Below are 18273 nucleotides of genomic sequence, written 5' to 3' on the forward strand. Positions count from 1 at the left end.
TCCCCGCTTAATTCAAGACTGAACTTAAGACGATCTTGAATATAAGAACTGACTATGAATACCGGCCAATGAATACTATAAATAGTCAAGCAGATTTAATCATAGACATTCACCATGGATTTATAGTTATAAATAATAAATCTAATATATGTGTGAAAACGCACGCCGGACAGAGAGAGAGAGAGAGAGAGAGAGAGAGAGTAAAAAAGTACTTTAAACATTTCATTATTATTATAAAATTTGTATTTGTATATATTTGGTGTTTGCTGGGAAGTTGTCGATAAGTTTCAAAGTTTTTGTAGCGTGAAGACATGAATTTGCCAGCAAATGAGGATATATATGCCTATTCTTGTAATGCAGATTTATTGCATTGAGTGTAATATATAGAATTTAATTTAAACCGATCCGAATTGAATTAATGACGTCACATACTGTAAATGTCGTTATATCATCGTCTCAGTTCAATTTTATCTTTCCTAATTTTTAGAAAACTAGAAAAAAATGAAGAGTTAATTAAATCAGATTAAAAATAAACTATAATAAAAGAAACAAGCACGAGAGTTGCTATACAATTCTGGTAAACACATTATATGTTATGATATAATTTGCTAACAATATTATATATATATGACAGTAAATCAGGAGACCGCATTCTCGAAAAATATCACGTACAATTGATAGCACATGAAAAAATATTATAGTATACGTTACGTTATAGACTTCTTAATATATTGCGATATTTTTCAAGAATAAGGCCCCTTATAAATTCGTTATAAATATAGCCTCGTTTTCTTTCGCGCCAACGTGATCACGTGGTGAACGCAAAGCAGGAACCGTGGCTGAAGGGAAACAGCTGATCTCAACTAGAAAAGCGTTCGATCCGTCCGATGTCCGGACTGGTCCGGACTGTCAGGAAAGGTGGAGAATCTTGCGATAAGGAAGATCTCTCGCTTCGCGTATACGTTGACACGTGTAAGATGTCAGACAGATCACGCCAAAAGCGGCATGTAAACAATTGTAAACATGTCGCGCGCTGAACGCGCTCGATTACCGCGCTATCGCGCGAATATTAGCGACACTAGTTTCGTAATAATCAGTGGGTAATCGAGCAGCCGATCGACTATCGGGATCGGGGGTGAAACAGATGAGAAACCTCTTTGTGTGTTGTGTTGTGTGCATGAGTGTGCGCGCGTCAAAATAACATTACCGTAATGTCACGATGCTCCGTTGAGTTTTTAATCGCGATTGGTGAATTGCAGCGACGGATGTTTACAGATGGTGACAGACAGCTAGAGGACGAAACGAGCGGCGAAGGCAAAAACTCCGGTCGAGCCGCCTCAAGGTGCGCTGATCGCTAACCTCGTCCTTATCCCGTGATTAAAGTCTGCGACCAGGAATAACAGTCTAACGTTTAACGGTCTCGAGAACTTACTCTAAGGAATATTCCCTTGTTCTTTTCTTTAATTAACGCCGAATTCAAGCTCAAGAATTTGAGAAAGAAAGAGATAAAGAAAAAGAGAGGGAGGGAGAAAAGAACTAAGAGGTAATAAATTAATCATTCTTGAGACAGTATTTTTTATTTATTGATTCGCGAAGAGACCAATTAACAACTGTCATGCGAGATACGTCAGGAGGTGAAAAGAAAAAAGTATTTTTGAAAAAAACAAGACTATTATTTGTAACAAAATCTCATAAGGAAGATCGGAGTATTAACGGATCTGGCTATATGGCTATACATTGGAAGTCTTTATAAATAAGATTGTCAACAAGATGAGTAGCCAATTAAATATAACAGTTAGGCCGGAAGTAAGATTGGACGCCAAGTGGTTGAAGACTGATCTACAACGATTCCTTTATCGCGATGGACTGGCAGAATTATGGAACGAGATGGTACGAGATGGTGAAATTGTTGGTTCTTTCAGTGATGGTTTAGTCAATGCTACAGGAATTGTAGCAAAGAAAGGTAAGTGAATATAGAAATAATTAATAAAAAACATTTTTTTTGGCGATAGGAAAAATAAAAAAAATGTAATTGAAAACAAACAGTAATTCGCTGTTAGTTCTAATATATTAATATAAATTTTTTTAAGATTCTCTAATTTCTTGTATATATTTTTCAGGTGAAAATGGCCATTATTATTGTGGTATGAGAGTGTTGTCTTGTCTTTGCTGTGATGGGATTTGTGGTCCGCAACATGGTTGTAATTGCACTCCATGTCAGAAATTGGACGAGGAAGAAACTGCGAGAACAACAGCGACAGTCGAAAAGTCCATGTCTGCCAAGCGGATAATGGACTCGTGGGTCTGGGGACCGCAGCCTTGTAAATATATTTATATTAATGTTTTATTTATATCTTATTTCAAACTTGAACTTTTTTATTTGAGTTTTTACCTAAAAAAAACTAGATTTTATGGATATTTTGTATTTATTATAAATAATTTATATTTTATTGTTTATATGAAATATTAATTTTACAAAGAACTTATTATGTTTATATATATATATATATATATTGTATGCACAAATAACAAACACTATTTTTATCTTTTTATTAAATTTTTATTGATATCTAATTACATTTACTCAGCTTTAACAGACTTGAAAGGATGCATCGATTTATCGATTAAGGAGCAACGGAAGCTGTGTTGCGAAGTCGCAAATAGTACATTATCCGCTACACGTTTGAGGCAACGTTTGATAGTCGCTCGAAGATTTTTCACCGCTTTGTCTCGTCATAAACCACAAGAGATCAAAGATACCTCAAATTTACCAAAGTCTATGGGAAAATTACAAAAAACGTTGAGTATAAACTTATGTACATAGTATGTATGATTATAATAAGTCATATATTTATGTTGCAAACCTATTACATACAGCACAGGTCAAATTTCCTAAGTGATTTGTTTTCTCGTGCACACATTACATGCAGAGTATCGAAATACAATTATATGTTGATCCACTTCAGAGTACGTTATTTTCTGTGTGTTTGTTCGAAATGATACTTTAGATTCTTATAAATGCTTAAATTTTTGTCAACCACAGGCCGAGACCTAACGAAAAGGCGACCTTAGGATTAGCGCGTGTTGGTTCACGCGCGGCTCTCAATTTCTCATTCGCGTACTTAAGACGGGCTTGGAGATCTGGGGAAGACGTCGAATTTTGTAGTGAATTATTGACCGAATCATTAGAAGCGTTGCAATCGTTACCGGAGGCGACTCTTTTTGATGAGAGTAACGTTTCTCAAGTCTGGTTGGAAGTCGTGGAAAGATCAGCAAAATTTTTAAGACAAGTTGTCACTGGGTATATATATCTTGTCCCTTTATCAATTCATATAAATTTCTTGTACAATGAATAGACATATATGTTATTTATTTTCAGAGAGGTAACTACTGGACGATCATGGCGTCCAGTGCCATTGTCAGATCAACATACGGCTCTTTGCTTGTTACTGGAATTGGTTGCGCAAAGAGCTACTCTCTCTAGTTTATTAGATTCCGTAGTTTTATTACTTCATCTCAGTGGTAAAAATAAGAATCAGGACAATCGAGTTACACCACCTGGAAGCACAGCACCACTCGTTCCATTATTACGACGATTGAATATGATACCAGCGACAAAATCTCGCAGACATCTTGACAGAAACGTTACGCCGGGTCCCTGCGAAGTACTACTTAAATATTTACGATTGCCGGACGACGACGCCGTATCCGTCGACTTGAGAAAAGCCGCAGTTATTATAATGTGTAATTTAAGTAGATTGGCTGCTCCTCTTTTACCACCTGTTAGTACAGAATATGGATTTCCAAGGAATGGAAATGGCAAGCAAACATTTCAAGAAGTGTTAGCTTGGGGTGGTGTCAAATTTGGAAATGGCTCCACCCCTTTTTACTGCGATGCAATTGCAGAATTGGGCATAAAGCAGTTGTGCTGCACTGAGCGAGCATTAATGATATTGTCGTTGAATGGCAACGTTTACAATATGTATCATGGATCCGAAACTCAATATCCGCAAAGAGTACACGGTTTCTCTGATAAACTGATCACGATGATTGCGTCTCATGTAGATGGCAAACATTACTTAGTGTTAACGCAAGATGGCTGTGTATATTCTTGGGGCAATGGAGACGGCGGTAGGCTCGGGCACGGCGATACCGTTTCTTATGACGAACCGAAACTAATCGAAGCGCTTTTAGAGAAGAACATCGTATTCATAGCATGCGGCAGTACATACTCAGCAGCATTAAGCGCCAACGGCGAATTGTATACCTGGGGAAGAGGAAATTATGGTAGATTAGGTCATGGTAATTTCGATGATGTCATGACTCCGACATTAGTGACAACGTTGAAGGGCCACACGGTCGTACACGTGGCCTGCGGCAGCGGTGACTCTCAAACTTTGTGCGTGACTGCGTCCGGCATAGTCTTCTCTTGGGGAGACGGTGATTTTGGGAAACTAGGTAGGGGAGGCATGGACGGATCCAAAATGCCAAAAATCGTCGATATGTTACTGGACATCAACGTAGTAAAAGTGTTTTGTGGCAGTCAATTCTCCGCAGCGTTGACGGCTCACGGAGAAGTATACACATGGGGAAAAGGTGACGTATATCGCCTAGGCTACGGCAGTGAGGAACACGTCAGATATCCCAAAGTCATTGAATCGTTGAGAGATAGAAAGGTCAAAGATCTGTCAGTAGGCACCACCCACATATTGGCGCTGACGGAAGATCAGCTTGTTTACGGATGGGGTAGAAACGACTACGGTCAAATCGATCCCACGTTAGGTCCTGTCATTTCTGAGCCTACATTGTGTCCAACGTTATCCTCCAAGACTGTCATCGGTTTGGCATCAGGTCCGACTCAAAGCTTTGCTTGGTGCATGTCAGCTTGGTCATTCGGAGCTAGTAGAGTGGCCTTCGTTGTCGATATATGTGAGGAGACTTTTCAACTGCTCGATACACTCCTGTCCAAATCTTGTGAGGGCCTACCGGGAATACGACCTCCTACGCAGGATCGCGAATGTCTGGCGGTAGCTACATTAAACTTGCTTCGATTACAGTTACATACTATGTTAACGCATAATATTGATACTAAATCCGTCGGGTTGGCAACTAGCAGTCCGTTATTAAATTCTTTGAAGCAACGCTGTGTCAACCTGGCAAGCGCGACCGGAATATTGGCGACGATTCAAGAAGCAGCGCAGGTAGTTCTACAAACGGGCTGGAGCATATTGCTGCCAACGGCCAACGAACGTGCTAAGACACTGTCCAGTTTCCTGCCAAATACGTCGAACAATATGGAGCAGCCGAGTTCAACGAATATATACATAAACAATGGACAACGGTTTATGGCTGATTTATTAGTTTCTAGTCTAATGGTGGATGGCGGATTGGAGTTAGCGTTGAAAGCTGCGATCAAACTGGAAATAGCAGATATGCCGGACGAGAAGGATTTTCTCGATATGGGCACGTCGAATGTTGTTAAAGTAAAGATCGAAACGAGACAGGGTATAAAAGACGGTTTCAATTCTGGGAAGAACATCACAACTATCTCTCTGCTTCAATTAATACAACAGTTAATTAGAAACGGTACGTGCATTACACAGTCTAGATTGCAACAAGCCTCCTCGCAGCAGGTTGATCGAAACGAGCATCTTCGAAGATTCGACAATTCGCCCAGTTTGAATCTTCTTTTGCGTTTTCAACGCTTGCTAATTGCGCAAGTGTACGAATGTATTACACGCAAGTCACGCACAGAAGATTTGCATGATCAAGAAATGATGGGCGCAGAGTCGCTACTGAAAAAATACATTGCGCAGATCTGCGATCATGCGACCGAGATATTGCCGTTGACTGCTGAAATAAGTGGTCGTTCTGTCAAAGATTTCATATCCATCGCTAGTGTTTTGAAAGGCGACATAATCAACGTATTACTCCCCGAGCTAATAACTTGCTTGATATTATTGCAAATAGATTACCCTATGCTGCTCATTGATATGAATTGGATGGACGTAATTGCACCGATTCTGGACTCATTGGATCATTTTGTGAAGCTAGCGCCGACGATGGAGAAAAATGAAGCGGATGATTTGTCTTGGCCGGGGATCATCGCGCCGCTACATGGAAATAAGATACCCATCCAGGAGGAGCCCTCTTTAATACGATGGGCGGATTTGGAGAATCACAATCGCGACGGCGGACTGTGGGTAGTGGTGAATAACAATGTTTATGATGTGCAGGATATCAGAAACGACGGCTCCTGGTCTCCTTATGAAGTACTGCAACGGTACGTTGTCGGGCGTGACGAAACTTCAACGGTAACTCAATGTGGTGTACCGTACAGTCAATTATCGCCACCGCGAGGCATGATGGACTCCTGCTTTGTTGGTCATTATTGTCAAACTGAGCCCGATGAAAACGCACGAGTCACGATCGAAGTAACCGACGTTTGTTCATCTCTGCTGGACACGGAAAGAGCCCTGGGATTTTTGCTGGGCTTGCACGCTTATCGAATGCGGCAGAGCTTGACGCTTCAATCGGCGGAAAAGGAAGCCGGTGTATGGCTCACTATAAATTTTTTGCGAGGTGGCCTGCAAGTTCTGCAACCGCCGAATCCATACGAAGAGGAGAAAGATGAAGCGAGAAGTAATACGTCAACCGCTGCTAACTCGCCCACGGAACCACCGCTTCCGGTACACGCGAAGAACGAGCAACAAAGGGAGCACGACGACCGAACGATCGCTTTTATACATGCATTAGCAGAGGCACATAAAATTGACGACGGCCATGTCCGAGCATTCTTAACACTAGTCGATAGATATTCCAAGACTAACAATCTATTCTCTCACGCTGATTTCTGCGGCGATCATCCGGTCGAAGAAATTAGTCGCGTTTTGATGGCTGTGATTATAAAACACCTTGGCTTGGGACAACAAGCGCTTGCGTTAGCAGAACAAGAATTAAAGACCGTTAATAGCGCGAGACTGAGTAATCAGTTAGCCGACATGGTACGAGCGATTTATCAGACCAAGTGGAATTTGGTGCGAATTAGACAACAACAGAATCGCAGTTACAAGGAAGTTTGCGCACCTGCGCAAGAGAGATGCAGATTTCTCCTATACGAGGTCAGATCCGCAACGAGTTATGAAGTTAAAGGACTCGAAGATTTGAAGCTACTGTATACCGTTCCTAGATTTAAGAAAGCCGCTCGCACGATCTTAGCCGATATTCGTAAGAATAAAGATTCTACCGGCGGAGTCGGTAAACCGGAGGATATTTTGAATGCATCGATACAAAACGCTAAAACGAAAAACAAACCGGATGCGGATACGATGTCCTCCTCTAAAGAAGGTCTAACCGCCGCGACATCGTCCTCCACGAAACTGGAAAATATATCGGATATAAAGAATAAGATTATGCAGATGACTGAGAAGATTCGATGCGAACCGATGCAGTGGGCCACTGCCGATTATAACGGTTTAATGACAAATATTATCGAGTTTGTTATCAATGATGGCATTGGCGGCGACGTCGAGACGTTGCGCCGTGCGATGTACTGCCAAATGCAACGCGCTCGTATACGGGAACAAGGTATCTCTATGATGCGGGAGTTGTTGAAAAGAGACTATTTAATACCATCGGTGAAATATTCCTTGCTTAACGGCTGGCTCGGTTTGACTTATGAGAACAAGTCTCTCAGCGACGGGATCACGCATTGCCTATATAATATACAGTTAACGACACCATATCAAAAATCCAAAGTTATTCTAGCTGAGGCCGAGGTGATCTCATGGGCGGTACAAGCCTTACGGACGTATGTTATACAAGCAGAGCTGCCGAACAAACAGAAAGTCAGCGGGAAGAGTAGCTTGAATCAAGGTACTTATACTTGGCTGCGAAAATTACCGAGAGCAAGATTTTTATTGACTATCCTTGGTATGTTGACTAACCATCAGTGTGCCAATGAGATCGGACTACTAGTTAACTCGGGTTTGTTATCCAGCATCTTGACTTTACTGAGACAAATAGGACCGTCATCGGCGAGTTTCTGCGAGAATGGCGAGGGACAGGGACAACAAGGCGGAGATGGCGAGGCGTTGAAAGTTAAGACGGAAATCACGGCGATTTACGAGGATGCCCTTCAAAAGAACAAACCGCCGACTGTTCAGCTCAGCGGAATGGAATTGGCGGCGTTGATGAAGATTGGCACTCGAGTTGTACGAGGGGCCGATTGGAAATGGGGAGATCAAGACGATCCACCACCCGGCTTAGGTAGAATTATCGGTGAACTTGGTGAGGATGGATGGATTAGGGTACAGTGGGACAATGGCGCGACGAATTCATATCGTATGGGTAAGGAGGGTAAATATGATCTAAAACTCGCTGATCCACCAACGCCACCCGATGATGATAGCGACGAGACCGACAGTGATACTTCGCTGGATGGGAATAAGACGGAGAACAGTGGTTTCCGCGGAGAAGATCTGCATCCAACTACATGCCTCAAGTCGGCGTCAACGAATTTACTACGGATAATCTTACTTTCCTGCGGCGTAGAAGCGGATAAGATACCCGCGATATCTATCAAGATCCTTACTTCCACTCTATACGGTATAATATCGACTGCGAATAGATCTAGTGAATCAACTACGCATGTTCAACTAGCGAGGCAGCATCACGAAACTTGGGCTACTTTTAGTCTTTTGAGAGCGATTGCAAAATCAACAAATTTATGTAAGTCTTTGAGTTCACAGGCTTGGCTCAATCTTCTTCTGGGTATCGTCATTGACGAAGCCAGACCTTGTCTTGAGAAGCAAATCATGATCACGAAACTACTAGCTGCTGTTTTACCTTCGTGGGGAACGGAGAGAGTTCTGAGCGACATGATGCAGTTCTTGGAGAAGTCTTTTGGAATATTGGGCCAAGTGGCTCTTACATGTGACATTGCTGCCACTTCTGAGCTTCACTCGAATAAATGCCGAATGTCTTTGACCGCGTCATACAGTTCTACCATAGCTGAGGAATTAACATGGTTGATTAGATTCCTGCATTCTCTTCCTGGATGGAACGAAGCCGTAAATAAATTTCTCTCTACAAAGTTAGCGTTGACGGTGGATCTCTGGAACGATAGTTCACTATTTCACATACAGATGAATGAGAATGGTGGCGAAAATGGTCTTTGTATTCAACGAACAGTCATGGCGACCCTTGTTGTCATCGGCGGTTTGGATAACAGAATAAGGATTGGTGGTTTAATAAATTCTGACGGTGAAGTAGGCACAGTCTGTAAATTTACAAAACACTTCAAGATTGTTATGCAGCTATGGAATGGCAACGGAACGCGAAAAATAGTACCGTTCCACGCAGCGAAGCGGATTAACGAGAAATTTCAACTGGAAAGAATGTCTTTAACGGAGAATCTTATATCTGTATGGGCTAATTTGTTGTTAGGTATTGCTTGTATGGATAAACGACCTGGTGGCATGCCCGTTATTGTTGGCGCCGTCAACGCCACGATATTACGAAGTCAACAGCAGCAACTCGCGGCTTTGAACGCTGGGAAAGCCATGCTCGCATATCAATCGAAATTGCGGAAAATTTTAAAGTATTCGTTAACTAATGAAATCAATGATGATGAGAGACGTACCTCCACGCTTCTGCAGGAAATGTTATTGCGCGCTACGAAGCCACAACCACTGAAACCGATATTTAAGCGTAGAGAATTAGAGGAAGCCGCTTTAGCGGTCTCCCAATATCTAGTTTCAGAATTGAGACATACGCCTATTCAACGAACTGGTGTGACTTCAGATCCTACTACTCCTACGTCTGACTGTTCACTGGTCTCCTTAACATCTAGCCAGAGAAGACACTGTAAAAACAACACGACAGCGATGAAGAACTCCGTAGCGGCGCCTGCGAATCCTTTGGTAGATGTGTTAATCGAAATGGGTTTTCGCAAGAAGAACGTCGAATTGGCTATCAAAAGCATCATTGTTGCGGAGCCTTGCAGTTTAACAGCAGAAAATGTGGTGGGTTGGATGTTGGAAAATTCGGACGTCGCTCTCAGCGATACGGAGACTTTGTCCAGTTTAGATGGACTAACTGATGGCAGTGATGATTCGATTAGCGAAGATTTGGACGATTCTCCATCGGGACAAGAAGGTGCTATGAGTAGTGGTACACTACCGACGTACATGAAACGCTCAGATTTCTTGTCAGTCGATGAGTACGCAATTTACGTACGCGACAACGTAGTACCGGGTATGCTAGTACGATGTTGTAAGACCTACGAGGAAGTAGAGTACGGCGATGTCGGCCAGGTAGTGAAAATCGACGCGCAGAACTTACACGATCTGAACGTGCAAGTTGCGTGGCAACGCAAAGGTGGTACGTATTGGGTGCGTTTTATCCACATGGAACTGCTTGGCTATCCGCCATCTTTGCCAGGTCCACCGCCTGCGTTGAAAGTCGGAGATAAAGTTAGAGTTAAACCATCGGTAACTTTGCCGAAGTATAACTGGGGATCTGTAAGTCATCATTCTGTCGGAGTGGTTACGGCGATAACTAATAATGGTAAGAATGTATCTGTAGATTTTCCGCAGCAACACGGATGGACCGGCTGTGTTGTCGAAATGGAGAAAGTACCATCTTGTCATCATTTTGTGACTTGCCACTCATGCTGCCTGACACCGATTTCTGGTCCCAGATTCAAGTGCAAGTACTGCGACGATTATGATCTATGCGAGAATTGTTTCTACACCAAGCGATCGCACCGACACGGCTTCAATAGAATTGCGGAACCTGGTTCGGCAGCTATTTATGCCGGAAAACCAGGCAGATATCATAGGCAGGATCTGTCAGAATCGTATTTAATCACCGACTGGTCCAAATGCATCAGGACTTTGAGCGTATCTTCGCGAGAAAATTGGGCGACGCGTCTAGTAGATGGATCCGGAAAATATTGGCAAAGTTGTGGATCACAGGGCAAACATTGGATTCGCTTGGAGATGTTACCTGGAATCTTGATATACTCCTTGAAGATTATCGTCAATCCACAAGATAGTAGTTACATGCCTTCAGTAATAGCGATCAATGTAGGAGACTCCTTCATTAATTTAGTAGAATTAAGAACGATAACCATACGTTATTCAGATACTAACGTTACACTTCTACAAGATATGAAGGAATATTATCCGTGTATTGAAATAGCGATAAAGCAATGTCGAAATGGCGGCATAGACTGTAAGATACATGGTTTGCGCATAATAGGTCGTCAGAACATGTTCGAGAATCAGCTTACGACTTCGGTATCTTTTCTCGCATCTGATTGGGAAGTTTTACAGGAACAAGTAGCGATACAACGTAGCGTCGATATACCACCTCAGCAATCAGCCGTTTACGTTTGGGGTTTGAATGACAAGGATCAACTAGGAGGTCTGAAAGGTTCCAAAATTAAACTACCAGTGAATAGCGAAATCCTCTCAAAATTAAAACCTATTCATATAGCCGGAGGAAGTAAGACTCTCTTTATCGTTAGCCAAGAGGGCAAACTATACGCTTGCGGGGAAGGAACGAATGGTAGGCTAGGTTTAGGAGACGATAACAACATGTGTGAACCAAAAGCCATACCTTTCCTCAGTCAATTCGTGATTAAAAAAGTGGCGGTACACTCAGGCGGAAAGCATGCTCTGGCGCTCACTCAAGACGGTAAAGTATTTTCGTGGGGCGAGGGTGAGGATGGCAAACTGGGACACGGAAATTGTGTATCACTAGATAAACCGAAGCTCATCGAGGTACTGAAGTCAAAAAGGATCCGAGACATTGCTTGCGGATCAGGACATTCAGCGGCGATTGCGAGTAACGGCGAATTGTATACCTGGGGTTTAGGTGAGTACGGTAGGTTGGGACATGGAGATACCATCACGCAAACAAAACCAAAATTGGTGCAAGTTTTGGTGGGACAGAGAGTCGTCCAAGTAGCTTGCGGTAGCAGAGACGCGCAAACTATGGCTTTAACCACCGACGGCTACGTGTATTCCTGGGGTGACGGTGACTTCGGCAAGCTTGGTCGAGGTGGAAGCGATGGCTGTTATACGCCCTTATTAATAGATCGATTGAACGGTTTGGGCGTTATACAGATAGAATGCGGCGCGCAGTTTTCTCTCGCTTTGACGAAATATGGTGAAGTATGGACGTGGGGAAAGGGAGATTATTTCCGCTTAGGTCACGGTAATGATCACCACGTTAGGAAGCCCACGCTGGTTGAAGGTCTACGGGGTAAGAAAATTATTCATGTAGCAGTTGGTGCATTGCATTGTCTTGCGGTAACCGATACAGGTCAGGTATACGCCTGGGGTGACAACGATCATGGGCAACAAGGCAACGGCACAACGAGCGTCAACAGAAAACCGTCGTTGGTGCATGACCTGGAGGATGCGAGAGTAAATAGAGTATCCTGTGGCTCGAGTCATAGTATAGCTTGGGTATTGGTCGATCAGCCCAGCATTGGGAATCAAGACCCAGTCACATTCCCAACGGTGAGGGATCCGTTGGGCCAGATATGTCTGGGTCTGAATAACGCGCCAGAACAAAACAGCACAGTTACTGCAACAAGTGATACCGTCGCTACGAGACCATCGCTTGCTAGTATAATACTCTCGTTAGAGAGTAACGTCGCTAAACAGCAAGCTTTGCAACATGTGATAAACGCTCTTCTTATTATGCAGGCACGAGTGGCGATAGTAACAGCTTTGCAAAGTCATTCGATGTTGAATGGCTGTGCGTCAACAAAACTTGCGCCAATAGCATCCGCAATAGAAATGATACCACCATTGGAGGGAGCTATGACATCGAGTACTGAGCACGCAGTTTATCAGAATGTCGGTGACATCGCACAAGGTGGAGGAGAGGCTCCGGCGAACGTCGCCGAGGCCGTCAATGTTACTACCAGTCCTAAGTTGACTCCCGAATCGGAGGATTATCCATTAGCTATGTTAGCCATGTCCATTTCCAGTTCCGCCAGCCTCTCCTCACGTGCCTCAAGGATGTCAACGAGTGCGATGAGTGTTATAGCGGCCACTTTAACGTCCAATGCGCAAGTAGTGGGCGAGGATGGTGCGACAACTTCAGGTTTAGATGAATTTACATCGACATTAACGGAAGACGATGCGAGAGTCCTGGTGGATCTACTGAAACTAGCGGTAGCCAATAGAGTCTGCGCGTCAGCCAAAGAAACGATATCATCGGTACTAATCGCTCTAGGAAAGGTCAATGGTTCCATCGGCAGTATGCTACTAGAATTATGCGTCACAGAGCTAGAAGATACCGCGGCCAATAGCAATTGTGCCAATAATACACCTCAACCCGTAGTACAAGAAACGCCGCACCCTTATATAGACGATACCACGTTGACCGGCCACGTGAAGATACCCGGCGCGGAAGCGCTCCGAGTGGAATTCGATCGATTGTGCTCTACGGAGAAACGACATGATCCGCTCACGATAATGGATGGAAGCGGTAGAGTGGTAGCGGTTAGATCCGGCAGAGATTGGATCGAGTGGGGCCCAGAGATAAAAATCCAAGGGGATGAGCTAAGATGGCGATTCTGCTCTGATGGATCCGTCAACGGCTGGGGTTGGAGATTCACGGTATGTCCTATTTTGGCAAAAGCAGCGCCGTACGAGCTTGGATCCGACAGAGCTGTATTATCGCAGCCAACTATAGCTCTAGCTGAACATCTCATGGACAACAGTTTGATAAATTCCGACAAGAATGTCGCTTCGCGTTTGGCCACCGCTCTAAGTCAGTGCAGTCAACTAAGCACTCTGTCCGCGCAACAGAGAATGTGGGCATTGAGAAAATTACAGGTGGTTTATACAAACGGACCGGGCATAAAACCTGAGGTGACGCTCTCGTCTTTGCTTGGTTCCCTACCACAAGCGCTTTTAAGGCAATACACATACGAGGATCCTATGGTTAGAGGTGGTAAGCAACTGATGCACAGCGACTTTTTCAAGGTTCTCGTAGCGCTCGCATGCGACCTTGAACTAGATGGAATGCAATTCTGCTCCGAAATGCACAAGTGGTCTTGGTTCCGAAGGTACTGTCTTGCTGTCCGCGTGGCGAAGTCGCTTGTTGACCGCACCCCTCTGCCAAAGGCGTTCTGCCATGAGGTCACAAAGCAGCTGAGCGAAATGGATGCGATGGATGGAAACGCCGACTGTACAAAGGATCACGAGAGTCACAATATATTCAAGCAGGGACATGACGAGCAGTTGCTGCAGTGGCTAAATCGTCGTCCGGAAGACTGGACGCTATCCTGGGATGGATCAGGCGCAATTTATGGATGGGGTCACAATCACAGAGGTCAACTAGGAGGCTTGGAGGGTCCGAAAGTCAAACTACCTGCACCATGCGAAAGTTTGTCCGCGCTCAGACCAATTCAACTGGCTGGTGGTGAACAAACTTTGTTTGCGGTAACCGCTGATGGAAAAATTTATTCGACTGGTACGGCGAACAACTGTCTTCGACGGATTGTTGCATATGTTGAATTTTAATGCGATGCTTTGCAGGTTATGGATCTGCGGGACGTCTCGGGATAGGAGGAACGGATTCCGTTATGATCCCGACGCTATTGGAATCAATACAACATGTATTTATAAAAAAAGTGGCCGTTAGCTCGGGAGGCAAGCATTGCATCGCTCTGAGTTTGGAGGGTCATGTGTATTCCTGGGGAGAAGGCGACGACGGCAAACTGGGACATGGTAACAAGGTGTCATATGATCGGCCGAAATTAATTGAGAATTTACTCGGCGTAGAGGTTGTAGATATAGCTTGCGGTGGACATCACAGCGCCGCTATTACCAGTGCTGGTTGGTTATACACCTGGGGAAAAGGTAAGATATGATTACAGACAAGTAAAGCATCGAAATGCTTTCATATTTCTAATGATTTAAAAAATATTTAACAATTGTTATGCGTTTATTAAATAATTATTAGGAAATTAGGAAAATGTGTAAGTTTTTACATTGTAGTAAAAAGGATAATTGATTGCAGGACGGTACGGACGTCTTGGACATGGTGACAGCGACGATCAATTACGACCGAAAGTAGTGGAGGTTTTGCAAGATTACAAAGTGATTGATGTGGCATGCGGAAGCGGCGATGCGCAAACGCTCTGCGTAACCGACGATGATAATGTATGGAGCTGGGGCGATGGAGATTATGGAAAGTTAGGTAGAGGCGGAAGTGACGGATGTAAGGTTCCAATAAAGATAGATTCTCTGGCCGGGCTCGGTGTAGTTAAAGTTGAATGCGGTAGTCAATTTTCAGTCGCTTTAACAAGATCCGGAGCGGTTTATACCTGGTAATATAACACATATATATCATTTATTTTTATTATTCTATTTAATCTGAATAATTTATTTTTGAACTATATTTTTTTATGTTTTTTATTTTCGCACAGGGGCAAAGGCGACTATCATCGCTTAGGCCATGGCACGGACGATCATGTACGTAGACCACGTAAGGTAGCTGCGTTGCAAGGAAAAAAAATCATTTCGATAGCAACAGGTTCTTTGCACTGTGTTGCGTGTTCTGACAAAGGCGAGGTTTTCACTTGGGGCGACAACGACGAGGGTCAGCTCGGCGACGGTACTACGAGCGCGCTTCACAGACCAAGATTGGTACACGCGTTGCAGGGCAAGAAAATCACAAGAGTCGCTTGCGGTAGTGCGCATACGCTAGCTTGGAGTACCGCGAAGGCAACGCAAACCAGAATGCCAGCATCTACGCCCATGGAATATGATCTGGTTAAAGATTTGTCATACTCTGTATTGCGTAATAGACTGGTGTTGCTACATCATTTCGCGGAACTTTTGTGCCCTGCTTTGGCTATGTTTCCAATCACCGGTCATATCGGGCTGAGCAAGCTGGCTCCTATGCTAGTGTATAGTATAAAAGAAGCGACATTCCGTAAGGTTATTCAAGCAACAATGGTCAGAGATCGTCAACATGGACCTGTGATCGAGTTGAATAGAATACAAGTAAAAAGAGCTAGAGCCAAGGGTGGATTAGCTGGACCAGATGGTATCAAGTCAGTCTTCGGCCAAATGGTATCGAAGATGTCTCTCTTAACACAGGACGTATTGTTTCTACTTCATAGAGTATGGAAAGTGAAATTCGTGGGTACGTATTCACATTCACGTATAATCGCGATTTCTTATTAGATTTCACAAAATCGTTAATACATTACATGTATTAATTTAGGGGAAAGTGTTGACGATTGTGGCGGTGGATATAGTGAAAGTATAGCAGAGATGTGTGACGAATTGCAAAATGGTTCCTTGCCACTATTTATACCTACACCAAACGGTCGCGAAGATAATGGCACAAACCGAGACTGCTTCTTGTTAAATCCCATGGCCAATTCTCAGTTGCATATGAATATGTTTCAATTCTTAGGCATTCTAATGGGCATTGCTATACGAACTGGTAGTCCATTGAGTTTAAATCTGGCCGAACCAGTTTGGAAGCAACTTGCAGGTATATCTCTGACACCTGCGGATTTGACGGAAGTCGACAGGGATTATGTCCCTGGCTTGCTTTGCATCAGAGACATGGATCCCGATGAAAAGGTCTTTCAGACTTTAGAAATGCCATTTTCCACGCCTTCCGCTGCCGGGCATGATGTGGCATTATCTAACAGGTATTGCATTCAGTAATTTTCAAATTTTATGTTTAATTATTTATTTATTTATTTTTTATTTATTTATGTATATTTATTGGATTTATTTATTTATGTAATATTTATTGTGTAAAATATTTTATATTTATATGTTTTAATTTTCACAGATATCTTAAAATAACACCAGAAAATAGGCACGAATATGTAAGATTGGCATTAGATTATAGACTCCACGAATTTGATGCTCAAGTAGCAGCTGTACGAGAAGGCTTATCGAAAGTCGTTCCTGTGCCCCTATTGGCACTATTTAGCGGTGCTGAACTTGAAACGATGGTTTGCGGTAGTCCAGATATACCACTTAATTTATTAAAGTCCGTTGCAACATATAAAGGTATAGATTCGATATTGTAAATATGTCGTATAAAAAGAAATACTTATATATTGATAATTTAAAAATAAAAAAATTGTCTTTTTTAGGTGTCGAAGCAATGGCACCACTTGTTCAGTGGTTCTGGGAAGTCATGGATGAATTTTCCAACCCAGAACGATCACTTTTTCTTCGTTTTGTTTGGGGCAGAACACGTCTGCCACGCACAATCGCAGATTTTAGAGGCAGAGACTTTGTTTTACAAGTAAGAAATTGTTATTTATTTTCATTTCTTTAATAAGAAGCATTAAGAAGAAATTATTGCATACCAGGCCATTTTCTTCTCAGGTAATGGATAAATATAATCCACCGGACCAGTTTCTTCCTGAAAGCTACACTTGCTTTTTCCTTCTGAAAATGCCGCGTTATTCGTGCAAAGCAGTTCTACGACAAAAACTGAAATATGCGATTCATTTTTGTAAGAGCATCGACACCGACGAGTATGCTCGAGTACAAGCTGCAACCAATTCCGACACTGAAGATACTGATAGTTTAGCGAGTGAAGAACACACGTCGCTTTAAATCATTCATTGAAATGATTATTTATGTTTGAAGTGGCATTTCTGTTGACTTTTTTTAAAAATGTGTTCACAGATTCTCCAAAAAACGAAAATCCTATTTTTCTTACACGGTATATTTATATACATAATATGCGTATACACACACACGCACGCACGCACACACACACGCGCACGCACACACACACACACACTACACTAATACTTAAATACATGTACTGCTTTTGTAGCACGACCAGTCTATTGTATAGTAGTTAATAACGTAAAGTAAATAAACCATTATTAGGGTTCTCTTAGTCGATATGATATTATTTACATTGTAGTTAATATCGAACAATTACTTAATTCCGCAATTTTTTACTAGTGTTTTTAGTCTAACGTCTAATCTAGTTAGCCTTCAAGAAATAGTTTATATAACGTCGTTATACATTTCGAAGTACGTCTTTAGAAATACATTACAATTTGCAAAGCAGAAGGTATTATTAAATGTTCCACCATAATTTTTAATAGTTGCATATTTGTTGATTAAAATAGTTAACATGTAGCGAACATTCACTAGTCTCGTCATTTTACTAAATAATCAAACCGCGTTGTAGATAGAAGGCAATGTCATTGGTTATTTCTCTTTCACATTTATTGAATTATTT

At 42.7% G+C, this 18273-nt stretch overlaps 1 protein-coding gene across 1 annotated transcript; it reads left to right on the top strand.

Moving 5' to 3' along the window:
• Nucleotides 1–1526: 1526 nt before the first annotated feature.
• Nucleotides 1527–17898, top strand: HERC2 (E3 ubiquitin-protein ligase HERC2). The gene is made up of 12 exons (XM_018539793.1): nucleotides 1527–1963; nucleotides 2121–2321; nucleotides 2589–2799; nucleotides 3044–3301; nucleotides 3380–14502; nucleotides 14568–14891; nucleotides 15052–15361; nucleotides 15461–16182; nucleotides 16264–16702; nucleotides 16849–17072; nucleotides 17159–17313; nucleotides 17397–17898. Exons 1-12 carry the CDS (start codon nucleotides 1771–1773, stop codon nucleotides 17628–17630), a joined length of 14394 nt encoding a protein of 4797 aa, XP_018395295.1. The 5' UTR covers nucleotides 1527–1770; the 3' UTR covers nucleotides 17631–17898.
• Nucleotides 17899–18273: the final 375 nt, after the last annotated feature.

This window comes from Cyphomyrmex costatus, unplaced genomic scaffold, assembly GCF_001594065.2.
Source record: "Cyphomyrmex costatus isolate MS0001 unplaced genomic scaffold, Ccosl1.0 scaffold222, whole genome shotgun sequence".
Lineage (NCBI taxonomy): Eukaryota > Metazoa > Arthropoda > Insecta > Hymenoptera > Formicidae > Cyphomyrmex > Cyphomyrmex costatus.